This window comes from Lygodium microphyllum, chromosome 21, assembly GCF_053477565.2.
Source record: "Lygodium microphyllum isolate KBCC chromosome 21, Lygodium_microphyllum_v1.1.10, whole genome shotgun sequence".
Taxonomy (NCBI): domain Eukaryota; kingdom Viridiplantae; phylum Streptophyta; class Polypodiopsida; order Schizaeales; family Lygodiaceae; genus Lygodium; species Lygodium microphyllum.
Window position 1 is genome coordinate 75137296 of NC_141155.1, and position 16716 is coordinate 75154011.

Sequence of the window (16716 nt, forward strand, 5' to 3'; positions counted from 1 at the left end):
TTAATCAATTAATGCCTAGTCTCTATTGTCACCACTGACATTAGTGGCCAATAAATTTATCTAGGTCAAAATTTGACAACAAGTACCACCTAGTATCTGTCAAGCATATTTGTCTTTGTGACACCAGCTGTAATAACTGCCATGTGCATCACATGTGCTCAATAACCTTGCACATTTGATTAATATCTTAATCAAATGTTATTGACAAGATTAAAGCATCTCCCAATTTCACATCCCCGTGATAGACCTTCCCCTTGAAATCCCTGCAATCGTCTTCAATCACACCGCATTGTGCCAAAAGAAAAGCATACTACACTAGAATTTCCATAAGGCATCATAGTCACAACATTAACCACAGCTATCCAACCATACCACATGCCCCAAACCTTGCTGAAAATTTCCAGCCAACATAAACATGATATAAATTTGAACTACAATCCTAAATTGTTGCTAGAAACCCATTGGATGCATCCATAACTTATGTTTCTCAACTGTTCTGACTTCACAAACATAGTAAAGCACATTCTTAGCATAAACCATGGCTGAAACTATCAATGACATTTATTAACATGTTGTTGTCCATGGAACCAGTTGTAAACAATTGAAAACTAATCATAAAGCGATTAGTTGCTAATGTGAGAACTGATCACAAATTGCCACAAATACGACCTCATACTGATCACAAAATGATTGCAAAAACTGATCAGCAATGGATGCAAAACTGATCCCAAAAGTCATCATAAACACTTCTCAAATTGATAAAAAAACTAAGCTGAAATTGATCAAAAACTAATCCCAAAAGTGACCATAAACAGTTCTTAACTTAATCAAATACTAAGCTAAAACTTATCAACATTTTTTCTCAAACTAAGGCGTAAACTCATGCCACACTAACCATAAACTAATGTAAATGTATAGTTTTAGTGCCCATGTGAAACTCATACTCATCTACATACACCTCACAATGACTAGTACATTGAGTAGTGACCCCATGGCGGACATACTATCAACATACCCCATGGCGGACATACTATCAACATAGTACCTTGAATGTATGCCGAATACATCCAAGATCCACTACATATAAGAGCTATCCACAACTAGAGTGGAAGTGCTACCTTCCCCTTGAGCATCAAGCAATGCTCCAGACCCCTACTCTGTTTAACCTAACTGAGCCCGAACCAATGTCAGCTCTAACTGAAAGGCATCCCGGTAAAGTTGCAACAACTCAGAATAGGTTGTCTGGTCATCCATTTTGCATCTATTGATGAAGCTTCCAAGAAGCATATGGAGACTTTACATCTAACTTAACTTGCCTCAAAACCTCCACTAGGTTGTAGGCCTTTCTTCCCCTTAAGTATTGCGATGCTTTATACTTTCACATTGCTGCAATTTCAACTTAATTAATATACAACATTACATCCACTTGACCAATCCCTTGTAAAATATTACACGGCGCAGCGAACAGAATCTGAGAAAGAGATAGAGAGTACACAACAGATAAGAGGAGAATCAGTAAATTCTTTAACTCCAAACAACTGATACAAAGATGGCTCTGTCCACCCGTGCGCTTCCACTGTGTGAAGCTTAGATGGCGATCTAGACAGAAGATAGGTGAAGAGCTTAAGGCTAGCTGGAACAACAACTCTGACTGGGTGAAAGATGAGTGAGAGATGGCTGCGAAGGGGTTTAGCTTTTATAGCCCGCGAAGGTCGTTAGGTCGGCCTGCTGACCGACCTACCATATGAGCCTCCACTAGTCGGCCAGGGAATATTCCAGGGAATATTCCCTTTACCATCGGGCCGGGGGCGCTGCCCCCGGACCCCCGCCAGGGGGGCCGCTGGCCCCCTTGGAACCCCCCAGCTAGGGGCCGCTTCCGCGGCCCCCGGACCCCACAATAGGGGCCCCTTTTAACTCCCTTACCACGCAACTCAATGCAATGTGCCTCGAGTTGCTACCAACTTAACCACTCCGTCTAACCCAAAGATTAGACCCACAACACTCACCTTTTTGCCATCCGGTCACATAGACCTCATCTAATATACAAGTCAGGACTCAACCAATGTCCGGGCTCACATTTGGCTACTCCTCATAATGGGGGCCTTACAACTTTGAGCACCATGGATCATTGGTAGCACCTAATGAGGGTGGGGCATTGATCATATCTAACACCCCCCCTCAATATCCACCCATAGGTGAACTATCTCCTCGGCCCAACGCCGAGTCTCTGAAGATGAACTTGAAGCAGATCCTTCGTAAGTGCTTTGGTGAAGATATCTGCTCCATTCTCCTCTGTTGGACAGTAGACCAATTCCACTATCCCATCCTCCATCAAATCACGCACATAGTGATACTGGATCTCTATATGTTTGGTGCGTGCATGAAACACTGGATTTTTGGCAATGGCGATGCAACTTTGATTGTCACATCTCAGCACAGTTGGTTCTTCATCCTGCACTCCCATATGCCATAGAATCCTTCTCAACCATACGGCCTCACATGCAGCAAAACAAGCTGCCTTGTACTCTGCTTCGGTAGAAGACAATGCCACTATTGGTTGCTTCTTACTAATCCAAGAGAAAATTCCTGAACCCAAAGAGAAACAATAACCAGAAACTGACTTCCTGGAATCAATGTCTCCTGCCCAATCTGAGTCACAGTTCCCCACAAGAGAAGTTCCGAAACTGTATGTGATACCATAGTCAAGAGTTTTCTTCAAGTATCTGAGCACCCGCATTCCAGCCTTCCAATGACTCTCATGAGGTTTGTTTGAGAACCTGCTCAAAACACCAACAGCAAAACTGATATCTGGTCTGGTGTTACACAAGTAGATCAGACTGCCGACCAACCTCCTATACCTCCCAATGTCTGCTAGTGCTGATGTATCCTCGACGGATAACTTTGCATTCACCTCCATAGGTGTAGCTATCTCCTTGCACTCGGTCATGCCAAATGCCTTCAAGATCTCCCATGCATACTTCTTCTGAGAGATGAAGATCTTTCCTGGCTCTTGCCAGACTTCAATCCCCAAACAATAGTGTAGCAAGCCCAAGTCTGTCATTTCAAACTCAGAACTCAAAGCCTTTCAAGTTTGGTTAATCATATCTTCATAGTCACTTGTAATAAGAAGGTCGTCCACATATAGGACAATCACTACAGACTTTTTACCATCCCTGTAAACATACAAGTTAGCATCTGAGGCACATCTTTTGAAGTTTAGGTTTAAAAAGAACCTATCTATCCGCTGGTACCATGCTCTGGGGGCTTGTTTCAACCCATACAATGCCTTCTTCAGTTTACACACTTTGTTCTCAGAATGGGGAGCCTCAAACCCTGGTGGCTGAGCCACGTACACCTCCTCCTTGAGGTCACCATTTAAGAACGCTGACTTAACATCCATTTGGTACACTGGCCACTTCTTATGGGCAGCCACTGCAAGTACCGTGCGAATAGTGGTCATTCTGGCAGTTGGGGCAAATGACTCTTGAAAATCAAACCCTACAACTTGTGAAAAACCTTGGGCAACCAGTCTAGCTTTGTACTTTTCTAAGGTACCATCAGCCTTGTACTTTACCTTCCAGATCCACTTGGTGCCAATAACCTTCCGCTTTGCTGGTCGATCCACTAGCTCCCAAGTGTCATTCTTCATTATGCTGTCATACTCCGCCTGCATAGCAGCCTTCCATGATGGATCTGCAAGTACTTCTTCTAAGTCAGTTGGCTCCTTTACTTCTCTCATAATCTCAACCATCAAGGCCATATTGACTATGTGAGCAGAAGCCCTCCTTTGCTCCTCTATTCTCTGAGACCTCCTTGGTCCGTCTGCCTTCTCCTCAACAGATGCAGGCATAGGATTATTGTGGTCATAGAGCTGCTTCACCCAGCGCGGCAATGGCTTTTCCGGTGGGGTGATATCAGGTTGGTGAACTTTTTCTTCATCATCTGAAGATGATGCTTTCTCCTCCTTAAGGATAGGGATAGCTCTCGGGACAGGTTCATAGTGGACTACTTCTTCGCTTGATGATAAAGTGGAAGAACTTGCCTTCTCCTCCTCCACTGTATGCGGCTCCTCCTTGAACACCACATCACAGCTCGCGATGATCTTCTTTGCCTCTTGGTCATATAATTTGTAAGCCTTCTGCTCATCACTATAACCCAAGAAGATACATTTTCTGCTTTTTGGTTGTAGCTTGTTTCTCTTCTCATCTGGAACATGTGCATAACATTCACATCCAAAAATTCTGAAATGTGAGACAGATGGTTTCTTACCAGTGTAAGCCTCATGAGGTGTTTTTCCCTTGAGAGCCTTTGTATAGCTCCGATTTAGAATGTAGACTGCAGTATTAACAGCTTCAGCCCAAAAATGGTTAGGCAATCCCTTGCCCTTTAGCATGCATCTTGCCATCTCCACAATGGTGCGATTCCTGCATTCCACAACACCGTTCTGCTGAGGTGTGTGAGGCGTCGTCAATTGACGCTTGATGCCTTTGCTCTTGCAAAAGCCTTCAAACTCCTTTGAGTTGAACTCACCACCACCATCTGTTCTAAATTTCTTCACACTTTTCCCTGTTTCATTCTCAACAAGTATTAGCCATTCTTTAAACTTACCAAAAGCTTGAGCCTTATCACGAAGGAAGTACACCCACATCTTCCTACTGTAGTCGTCGACAATCAACATAAAATAAGAAGATCCCCCCAAGGCCTGTGTAGGCATCTTACCACACAAGTTAGCATGCACCAACTCTAGAGGAGCCTGTGCTCTATTCTTGCTTTCTTGTGGAAATGCCTTTCTTTGTTGCTTGCCCATCATACAAGCTTCACATGGTTCCTTCAATTCAGTTATTGTAGGTAGGTGAGCAACCATACCTTGCTTTTGCATCTCCTTCAATACTGCAAATCCGATGTGTCCAAACCATTCATGCCAAAGCTTACTTGTGCCCACTCCAGCGGTGGCTGTAAGAGCACTTAGCTCATACAGGTTGTTCCTTCTTTCTCCTTTGCCAACAACTGTGCCAGCACTATCAATAATTTCTGCACCTGTCTTCTTGAACCTCACTTCATGACCAAGATCAGTTATGGCAGCAACTGATAAGAGATTTCTCCTGATTTCGGGAACATACAACACATTTGAAAGCTTTTTGACTTCACCATTTGCAGCAACAAAAGAAATAGTACCTGTGCCCGCAGCAGGACATTTAGCATCATTTCCAACCGTCACAGTGATGGATTCTTGTAGAGGCTGCATAGAACTGTATAGACCTTTCTTGTTGGTCATGTGACGGGAGGCCCCACTATCCAACACCCAAGAGTCAGTGGTAGATTCTTCTTGCGCTGAGGAGCACACTTCCTCAATGGTCGCCATGAATAATTCCAACTCTGCTTCAGCCGTATTGGCTGTCTCTTTCCCTTTACTTTTAAGGGTACCATTCTTTTCATCTGCCTTCTTGACACGACAATCTGCAATTGCATGTCCTTTCTTCTTACAGTAGAAGCACTCTCCTTGAAACTTCTTCTTTCCGCCCTTCTTCTTTTTGTCACCATCATTTTTGGTGGAGGAAACACCTTTGCCTTTTGCATTGGCAGAGAATGCAGCATCTCCATTGTTGCTTCCTTCTCGGGCTTTCAGCCTCAACTCCTCCTCCATTAATAATGCACAAAACTCCTCAAAAGTCAAAGCTTGAGGTCTCACCTGAGTAGTACGGGCAGTTACTAGTCCATCAAACTTTTGTGGACAAATCCGAAGACACCTCCGAGCTAGCTCTTCGCTAGTCTTTTGTATCCCAGCGCCAGCCATCTGGTCGCGCAGATTCTTAATCCGAGTGATGAATGCTTCAACCGTCTCTCCTTCAGCAAACTTCTCCGCTGCTAGTTGATTCTCCAAGTTTTGAATCCTTGTTTGGTTTCGTGTTTCGTACTGACTCCTTAGTACATTCCAAGCCTCTGACGCTTTGGTTGTATGCTGAATCAGAGTCAAAACACTGTCAGAACAGCTTGTAACTAAGGCACACAATGCATCTGCATTCCTTCGTTTCCAAGCTCGTAGAAAATCTGCATTCGGAGGAATCATCACACTAGGATTTGATGGGTCGGGGGTAGGCTGTGGTTCTGCGTCAGTCCCCAGCACAGTCTCCAGAAGCTCATAAGAATCAAGGATAGTTGTAATTTTAAACTTCCACAAGGTGTAGTTTGTACCATCTAACTTGCCTTCGCTGAAGGTTGGTGGACGAATCCTCAGTGTTTGAATAGCCGGTACAGCAGCACCACCTCCTGCACCGCTTCCTGATGCGCCAGAACTGCTTCCCGGAGTCGACATCGTTTCTCTTTGCTGTTGAAGCCTTTGCCTCTTGCACGCTCTCCGATCTCTAGAGCCCCCTGGGCTCTGATACCATGTAAAATATTACACGGCGCAGCGAACAGAATCTGAGAAAGAGATAGAGAGTACACAACAGATAAGAGGAGAATCAGTAAATTCTTTAACTCCAAACAACTGATACAAAGATGGCTCTGTCCACCCGTACGCTTCCACTGTGTGAAGCTTAGATAGCGATCTAGACAGAAGATAGGTGAAGAGCTTAAGGCTAGCTGGAACAACAACTCTGACTGGGTGAAAGATAAGTGAGAGATGGCTGCGAAGGGGTTTAGCTTTTATAGCCCGCGAAGGTCGTTAGGTCGGCCTGCTGACCGACCTACCATATGAGCCTCCACTAGTCGGCCAGGGAATATTCCCTTTACCATCGGGCCGGGGGCGCTGCCCCCGGACCCCCGCCAGGGGGGCCGCTGGCCCCCTTGGAACCCCCCAGCTAGGGGCCGCTTCCGCGGCCCCCGGACCCCACAATAGGGGCCCCTTTTAACTCCCTTACCACGCAACTCAATGCAATGTGCCTCGAGTTGCTACCAGCTTAACCACTCCGTCTAACCCAAAGATTAGACCCACAACAGTCACCTTTTTGCCATCCGGTTACATAGACCTCATCTGATATACAAGTCAGGACTCAACCAATGTCCGGGCTCACATTTGGCTACTCCTCATAATGGGGGCCTTACAACTTTGAGCACCATGGATCATTGGTAGCACCTAATGAGGGTGGAGCATTGATCATATCTAACATCCCTCATGTGTACCTGACATGCTAGAAACACTAGATGCATTAGAAAACATTCTTTTTTGAATACTTTGGACCATTGCAATGTAATTGTGCATGGGAATTTGTATACTAACAGACATACCAAGATACATTTTCCCATACATTGCATGCATTACTAGCAACATTTTTTCTCATGACCTGTACTATACGGAGCATTTGCATAACTAGCATTAATATCATGAGTCCCAAACATACTGGGCTGCATATATGCATTGCCAAACTTACCACCTTGTGCCCAACATCATGCCAACATTGTTACACATGGGATTATGTATATTATCAGCCATACCCAAATACATTGGGCCTTACACACCATGCATTGGTTGCTACATACCATAAGGATTTATATCATACATCTCCGTATGGGGTCCCTAACCCACCATAGCATGGAAACTATTGCCACCACCAAAGTAACCTAGCTACCCCATAATTGCATGCATACCCTACTCTCCAAAAAGCATTGGATTGGCACTTCCAAGTTGACCTTGCATATGCATCAATTGCCCCACTGACATTATTTACTTATGCTCACTGCCAACATTTGGAATATCATGCTAGTGTATTGGCTCTTCCTTTGGTGCATCTTGTTGTCTCGAAGCTCTCAAAGATAATTTCTTCTTCTTGCCTTTGTTACCCTCCTTTAAGGGTTCAAAAAGCGCATAAAGTGAGAATCATTTGCCAATTGTATAAACATTTCAAATAATATCCTCAGCTGATCTTTACACTAGTCATCAATTTCCTCTTCCTCTTGCTAGCCGTCAACTTTAAGAGACCTAGAAGAACCCACCTCTTGTCCAATTCCCTCATTCTCAGCTTGCTATCCATGCTGCGTGCCTTGTCCAAGATTAGGCATTGCATTTTTCCCAACATTTTGTGAATTTTCAAATTCAGATGCATCATCCCTACTTGATCCCATCTCAATATCTGAAGATATTCTTGTTGTAATGCTTAGCTGAATACAATTTCAGCACTAGAGCAAAGCTTCTAACCTTCAATCAGGTGCCTCAGGCAGCCCACCGAATCAAGGGATTGAGTGGTATCCCATCAATGGAACCATGAAACCAACCTTCCTTGGAAAGGATGGTAATTCCCTAATTGAGCACTTAATTATAGAAATCAATAAATGAACATAAATTGAAATGCATAATTTACCTTAATAATCTTGGACAACAGACACCTAGTTGGGCCCCAAAACTGACACCCCTTTTGGTATTTCTTTAACTTAATTGCTAATGGATGAGTACAAGTTGAGATTCCACAATCTCCTTTGTTGATCCAAAAGCCCCTTGCTGTGCATACATTCAACAAACAATTTGGGCAAATTGACCCGTGATTTTCGACCAAAAATTGCACAAATGAAACCAACAACTAGCCAAATGTTACCCCAATTCATAATGAATGGCTTGGCATCTGAAATCCCTGTCAATTCCACGAATTTAAGGTGTTGATTTCAATATACAATACCTTCTGTTGGCACCGGTCCCAAGGTGGCTATTAAACCCTAATTTCAGAAAAAATTTAGGGTTTGCAGCACAGATCTCTCTAGTGTTCACCAAATTTGGTTGAGATTTGCTCAAAATAACTGAGAAATACTAAGATCTCCTAACATGGGTTAGAGAAGGTGAGAAAAAGCTAAGATGAGAGAAAATTCTGATTTTCTTTGTGAGAAAACCTTAAATTCTGCCTAGTGCCTACTCTAGCCTGCATTTAATGTATTCACCTACTACCAAGCACCTCCAAAATGCTACCACCTAATCAACAATGTTGTTCTTAGCACCTGGAAGGTGACTCCTTGTTGTCCCCTACCTGTTGAGGCCCCCAGATGGCTATCTTCTGCAGCAAATTATTGTTCTCTTATCATAAAATGAACCAACAACTCTCTCTCTCCATCTTCCAAGCTGTAAACTCACTGGATGACTAAGACCCAGTCCCTCAAAAACGTTTTCTCATGGATAATCAATGCAATGGCTGGATAATGCTTAAAGATGGGTTTAGAAGGCTGCTGCTTGGCAAAAATACCCATGCAAACCGAGAAAACGTTTTTGGGAGGTAGATCTCAATCATTCAGTCAATTTAGAGCTTAGGAGAGGGAAAGAGAGAGTTGCTCGTCCATTTTCTGATAAGAGAATAGCAATTGCTTGCACAAGACAACCATCTAGGGGCCTCAATAGGTAGGAACAGCACGGAGTCATCTTCCAAGGGCTGGTAACAAGTTTGTTGATCAAGTGATAACATTTTGGAGGTGTCTGGCACAGTAGATGATTGCATTAAATGCAAGCTGAAGCAAGCAGCAAGCAGAATTTAGGGTTTTCTTGTGAAGAAAATCAAATTTCTCTCTCATCTTGGATTTCTCCCACCTTGTCCAACCCATTCTCAAGAGATCTCAACATTTCTCAGCCACTTTGAGCAAATCTCAACCAAATTTGGTGGGCAGCAGAGATCTCTTTGTCATAAACCCTAAATTTCTACAGAAATTAGGGTTTAGTAGCTACCTTGGGACCCATGCCAATAGGAGAAGGCATCATATACTGAAATTAGCACCTAAAATTCGTGGAATTGATAGGGATTTCAGATGCCATGCCATCCATTGTGAAATGGAGCAACATTTGGCCAATTGATGGTTCCATTTGTGCAATTCTTGGGTGAAAATCAAGGGGCAATTGGCCCAAATTGTTTGTTGATTGTATGTACAGCAAGGGGCTTTTGGATCAGCAAAGGAGATTGTGGAATCTCAACTTGTACTCAATCCATTAGCAATTAAAGTTAAAGAAATACCGAAAATTTATTAAGGTAAATTGTGCATTTCAATTTATGTTGATTTGCCGATTGCTGTAATTAAGTGCTTAATCCGGGAATTACCACCCTTTCCAAGAAGGAAGGCTGGTTTCAACTGCCCTCTACCTACTTGCTGCCCAGTCATCTAGGGGATGATACCCTAACAAATATTCTAGGTAATGTGATACAAGCAACGATTCTAAGTGTGTGGCGAATTCTTTTATTTCTTTTCAATGGTTACCCCAAATGCCTATTCTATCTTTCCCAACAATGTTTGCTTTTAGTTATGCATTCTGACATTGTCAATTCCTATTAGCCACTCTCCCATTGCTAACACTTAGCAGCCAGCCACCATCGGTTGGAAAGCTCATGATGAAGTGTAATGGTGCTTCAGGTAGATCTTGTTACCATTGATTGTTTACATAGAGCACTGGTCCTCTCAAAAGATCTCAATCTTGGTCATAGGATTCCAGTTCTCTTGAACAAGATTTCTCTTTCTTTATTATGGTGATATTTCTCCGGCTCATCCACATTGACGATGGATCCAAATGCCACCATCACAACTGCCCAAGCTTCCTCCTACTCCTGCCCAACTACCAAAGATGTGGAAGCTTCACTCCAAGAAGTTTTGTGTAGTACCTCCCCACCAGAGATGGTGGGGATATGGTACCAGAAATTTTTTTGATAAGGATTCTGAGGATAGCACAGATTCAGACCTGGGCGGACAGTTCCAAGCAGCCACTTTTGGGTAGGCAGGCCTAGGCAAAACTCTTGCTGGGCACAGCAGCCACTTTTCTCGCTAAGCCGTTGTCTTGTACATCCTCTCTTTTCCCAGGTATTGCGAGCAGTCTTTCCTCTCCATGCTGTCATAGTCACCTCCTCTTCCACCCATCATCTTCTCTCCCCTCAGTCAGATCTTCTCTCTCCTGCCTTTGAAATTTGGTGTCCGCACTAACATGGCAGTAACCACATGGAGCATGTATTCAGTCTTCTTTGCAGTCAGTTCAGTGTCTATTTCCTTCATCATCTGTGTCTGTGTTTTCTTGCTTACATCCTGTGCACTCACATCTTGATCCTTCTACTCAAATAATGGGGCTTGCATTAACTAGCCCAAGTAAATTGGCTTCTCACTCTTCCTTGGAGATTGTATTAGGCTTCAATGGAACCCTTTGTCTTACATGTAGGCCTCTTGAGATCACTCCAACTCAGCAAATCCTCCCTATCCTTGACTTGCCAAGCTCTCACATTTCAAAAGACCTTTGTTTATGCTTCTCTTCAAGTGACATCAAGTGGCTTACATCCCTCATTGCCATGGGTGCATGCATGTGTGTGTGTGCGTTGGGATTGATTGGCTTGAGACAATAGAACCAAACTGGTTTAGAAGGCTATAGTATTGCCAAAAGACCAGAGTGGGCTTGGAAATTTGGGATCCAAAGGAGCAAGACAATGCCCCTTTGGGGTAATGCCATGAGAGACTCGTTACCAAAGACATAAGACTTGGAATAATAACATCAAACACTGCTAGCCAAGGCTAGTAGGAGTGTGGTTCCCATCCCTATTCTCGTTCAAACAGTGCCTATAGACTTGAGCTAAAGAAATGTAAAATTCTCTTCTTACCTTGGTGCACTTTCTCCGATGATACTTTAATGCATGTTCTATGTGGTTATATAAGTACTAGAGACTTTTGCATATTGTCACCTAGGGGCCAAGTTTCCTGAAACTCTTCCTCATATTTTCACTTTTGGAATACCTGACAGAACTATGACTAAGCAATGGACAGTGCACTTCCTAGCATAGATTCAGCTTTTGTAGACATTGTGGATTGAACAAAATCCATGGTTTTTAACACTATTATATTGGCATGCAATCCTCCCTCCATAAATATCTGGTTCAATCTCTTTATGACTACCTTTAACCAAACAGATCAACAGCACTTTTTCACTTTCTGCTCTTTCTAATTGTGATTCTTAAAAGGAGTCCCACTTTTGACTGGAATCCTGTACATTGAAGTAATAGAAGAGGTGTTTTAACCACTAAAAGATGTACCTACCAAAAACCTTGTTGTTAACACAAGTATAGTTGGCATACCTCGTATGCTTCTTGATCTGTTACAAAAAAGGTATCAAACCCAAACACTTGGTCTCTTATAATGTCAAGCACACGTTTAGGCAGCGTTCCAATGTCTCCTGAAGCCTTCTCCATTGATCACAGTTACAGGAACTTCAGTGAAACTGCATGCTTGTGGAGTAACCTTAGTAAAAGGTAATGTCATAAATGAAAGATTCACAAGCAACTTACACATAACTTAAGCACAATTCTGTACCCAAAATTACCTTAACAGAAGTAACACCAGCCTCATTTTCAGAATGTGTATCATGTTCCTTCCCTGCATCATTCTATTGGCAGATTAGGGTTGACAATCAAGGTGGATGATACTCATCAGTTTGAAACTAAGCAGTTGCAGCACTAAAGAAACTGACAATATGATCATGTACTGTTCAGCGTTTATAAAAATCTTGTCTCTGAATGCTATTGTTTTCTTGCAGCAAAACACAGCCATGAAAATAAAGCCACAGCAAATAAGCTTACTTTGCCGCACTGCAGATTTGCATGTTTTGAAGGGGGTTATTTGATTTGGCCAACAGTAAATTGACACCTTCCCAGGTTTTCTATTAGAACTTAATGTCCCAAAAAGCCCTTTCCCAATTGGATTTCACTTTTAGGCTGCCTAATACAATCAGTACAAGTTTCGATGATGCAGACAATCAGCCTTGCACTAGCGTTTACAAGTTCTGTCAGTGTGTTTGTCAACAGTTTTCCACGAATGACTATTCAACATTTTGTAGAACAAATAGGTTTACAGAACTGATCCTTCCCAGTCATTTCCTAGCTGTTTTTGTTTCCTAATCAGGAGTCTTCGCCTATTGCTAATGCAAGGCAGGGTCAGTTATCACTGCTCCTTTTTCCATTGCACATGACTGCCGGTGATGTCCATTTACCCATATGCTCAAACAGACAATCTACCCCAAGTTCAACACAAGCCAACTGCTGAAAGAGTGTCAGGTGCACTCTTCTGTGCTACATTCTCGAATTTTTCAGGCACTTTCTTGGTCCAGCCGAACTTGGATTACTGTTGGAGATTCCCTCTTCCCTTGGTGGTGCAATCTTTATGATCCACAAGTCTTGGGATGGTAACATCCAACTGATGGCCCCACCCTGAATAGTCAGCAAAACAACAACCAAGCACCACTCTAAACCTTCCCAAATACCAAGCTTCCTTTGTCCTTGACTATGCCAAGCACTTGGTGGTCTGGTGAACGCTACTAGAAACTCTTGCTGGGTGTTCAGATATTTCAGTTCTTCCAAAGCATAAGCTCTCAAACAAATTAAGGTCAGATTCCAAGCAACAAAAATTGCAGGTAACCTTTGAATGTTTGAGGCTTCTTCATGAAAATCAGGCATATAATTTGGACACCATCATAACCATCCCTGCATTAGAGTTGAATTGACTCTAGGTTCTTCCAAATCTTATTGATGCGTGTAAGTCCCCCAGACTTTTACAAGTTACGTGTACCCAGCCTCTCAGAGGCTATCACCATAAAGCAATGCATCCTGTCACAAAAAGACCAACCCAGGTCTGTGAAGTAGGCAGATTGCTGCCCTAGGACTCTCTTCTGAAAAGACAATCATCCATTCCATCCCTATGAGTTCTCAAATGTAAGTTTTGTGTGGAAAAGTGAGATTTAATGATTCGGCATTTTTGTATTTACTTTATTTGTATGTTGGACTACTGTGTAAGTTAGTGAAGAGTTTTTGGTGATTTAAAGCTACTCTTGTCCTCAATTTGCCAGTCAGACAAATAACTCTGCCATCAATCAGTCTTTGATCTTTCAGTCTTGCACTTAAGAGAGAATAGTCCAATTAGAAGAGGCATCATGGTTTGCCACCTTGTACTGGTCTTTCTTCCCCTTTGCATGTCTCATATGTCAGCATGTGTTTTTATCAATTGTCTTTACTAATTGGCAACCCTGACCACATAGGAATAATGTTAAAGAAGGATCAAATCTTCAACTATCACTTGCATCCACTGGTACTTGGGCCATGTGACACAACTGGACAGGCAAGAATGTCACAGGTCTAGGGAGACTAGGCATAGTAGGCATAACACAGTTGTGGTGAGCCTAGGCTAGGGCAGACATTTCTCTCTTTCGCACCTACCTTACCATTATGAGTTTAGGAAGGTGCACTAATGCCTCAAATCATGGTTGCTATAACTTCTCAAGGCACCATTTAAACATTTCAAGGATGTTCTTCACAAACATGTCCATTGATTGGATTTTCCAATCCTAATCGTAGCTTCATTATACTTTTTCCCAATTGAAGATCAACATTCACACCACCATGACGTACTGCATCCTAATCCTCCGTAGAGCCTTCTTATTCACTTGTGACTCCCACATTTACACTGCATTTGCTACCACCACTCATTCACTTAGGTCAGGCAGGGATGGAAATTTCTACTCAAGTCCTATAGATGAATGAAAATAAAACTTTTGCATATAATGAAACTCCATTTTAGGAGTAAGACCTTTGCAATGCATTTTGTACAGCCTAAGTTTAGACACTACCTCACAAAAGACAGGATCTTCCTAATAGGAGTTTCATTTATGTTTTATGGCATGGGTTAAGCCACCCATGACCCCAAGGGGAGAATATTAGATATATTTTCCCTACACACATTTTAGTGTATGTGCATATCTCAAAGACACTACCTTGCAAAAGACAGAACCTTCCTACTAGTAGTAGCATTTTATGTTTTGTGGCAAGGGCTTAGCCAACCATGACCCAAAGAGGAGAATTTATATATATTTTCCCCTACACACCTTTTAGTGTATGTGTGTAGCTCACAATGAGACAACATTTTAGGTGCAGCGAATAAGGGTCAAGCTAATTATTTTGCATCTTGGCTCACATATACATGGGCCTTATAAACTTGGATCTAATTTTCGTTTCAAGAATATAATGAAGCCCTCTCTTAAGTCCTCCCTTCTTTTAAGCCACACTCTTTGAGTGAGTTGTCCCTCCTATTTCCAACATTCATCTATGCCCAAATCTTGAGGTTGAAGAGAATGATATTGTTAATAGGAAGAAGGTGGAGAATGCCACAAGAAAGGTACAACTCTTCAATAGTTGATGAGGATCCATAGGAAATGGTTCCAAATGACTATAGAAAAGAGGATGGCCTTCAATAAAAATATTTTGCTTTGTTTCAAAATGGAACGACAGCTTTCACATAATCCACTTTGCATCCTTGAAGCACCTTACATGTTGATCCAACCTCCATGTTTAGAGATCTCACAACTTCTTGCTCATACACGTCTATGTTTCTATCCTAGTAGGCTACATGGACCTTGACACTTGCATTTGCAAACATGGGTAGTTCTTACCCAAATCCTATATTTCATAGCCCAACATATATGTAAAAAGCATCAAGAAATTACTGGAAGCATCACCACTTCATGTGACCTACTCTTTTGCACTAAATCCTTGCATATATTTTTATCATTGTTATCCCTTGGAATCCCATGTTTTGTTTGCCAATATCCTTAGCTACAAGAAAAATGGACACATCCCAAGGATTCTATACGAGGTCCAATCACATAGTCTAGGGATTCTAAGAAAGTTGTCTAGCTAGCCAACAAATTTTTATTTGACTCATCCACCTCAAGATCATAAACTTTTTTCAATGCTTCCATCAATGCACAACAAAGGTGTGACCCTTAAACATTTGATGATCCATTGATAAAGTCTACATGACTTTGAAGAAGAGGATGTGCTTTGTCAATATATTTTCCTTTCACATGCTGCCTATGAAATACTTCATTCCTTGGGATTTGCTGCCACAGAGGCATTACTGTATAGAGCTATACAAACTCACATTGGACAGGCAAGATCAACACCAAGAGATCACATGGATGCAAGACTTGTATAGAAAATGAATTAATGCCTTACATAGTTGGATCATACACATATGGTTGGCTGAATCAAATGGAGAACCTGAAGAAATAGGTGGCTTGATCATGCCAAGGGAAGTAGAGAGGCCTCAAATTGGTCACACAAATGGTATTCAATTGAGAATGGATGAGCATAATCGCTAGCCCAACTAGAAGAAGATTGTGAGGAGCTATCAAAAGCACAAAGCACTCTTCCCAAGAATGGACGTCAAGCACTAAAAGCCATGTGATCGGCATGCTAGAAGCAAGGAAGGGTGGCTCAAAGATGAGGGAAAGATGCCGCTACATGTTGTAAAGTCCTTGTAAAGATTGAAAGTTTTGAAAGAAAGAAATGATCCCTAAAATCCCCCTTCGAACCTCACAAAAGGGCTAGGGAATCCATAGCACAATCACTTATATTGATATTCCCCTCTATAAGGGATACAGGGTCCAAGGGGACCACCAAAGGAGATGGTGGGGATGGGATGAAAGGTAGCCGATAAGAAACAAGTGAGGTAAAGGGAAGATACCAAGGACCTTGCTCAAGGGGAGTAGCAACACGAGAATGGGAATGATATAGCCCACACTCCAAAAACTATGTCCGAAGGATAGCCCATGAAATAGCATCCTTCACAAAGACTACTTGCCCAATGAAGATAGCCCGTATACCCGTTAAGCTAAAAAGGTGCATTAAAAACTCAAAACCTCAATTATCTCTTTAAACAACCCCAAAACTCAAAAATGACCAAATTGTGAAGATATGCTAGGGTTTGCACTGAGGAAACACAGCATGTATGACCAAG

The 16716-nt window shown here is 42.3% G+C and overlaps 1 protein-coding gene across 6 annotated transcripts in view; it reads right to left on the minus strand.

The window, feature by feature from the left end:
• EGY2 (ethylene-dependent gravitropism-deficient and yellow-green-like 2) overlaps positions 1–16716 on the minus strand; it is a 106762-nt gene that overhangs the window by 24539 nt on the left and 65507 nt on the right. For 3 of the 6 annotated variants that reach the window (XM_087661119.1, XM_087661120.1, XM_087661121.1), the window contains exons 3-4: positions 12254–12316; positions 12009–12113 (exon numbers count right to left, since the gene is read on the minus strand). In XM_087661119.1, coding sequence (XP_087517245.1) covers positions 12009–12113; positions 12254–12316 — 168 coding nt within the window. Of the gene's footprint in view, positions 1–12008; positions 12172–12253; positions 12317–16716 lie in introns of those variants that run through there. The other 3 variants (XM_087661124.1, XM_087661122.1, XM_087661125.1) reach the window with 3 other exon arrangements.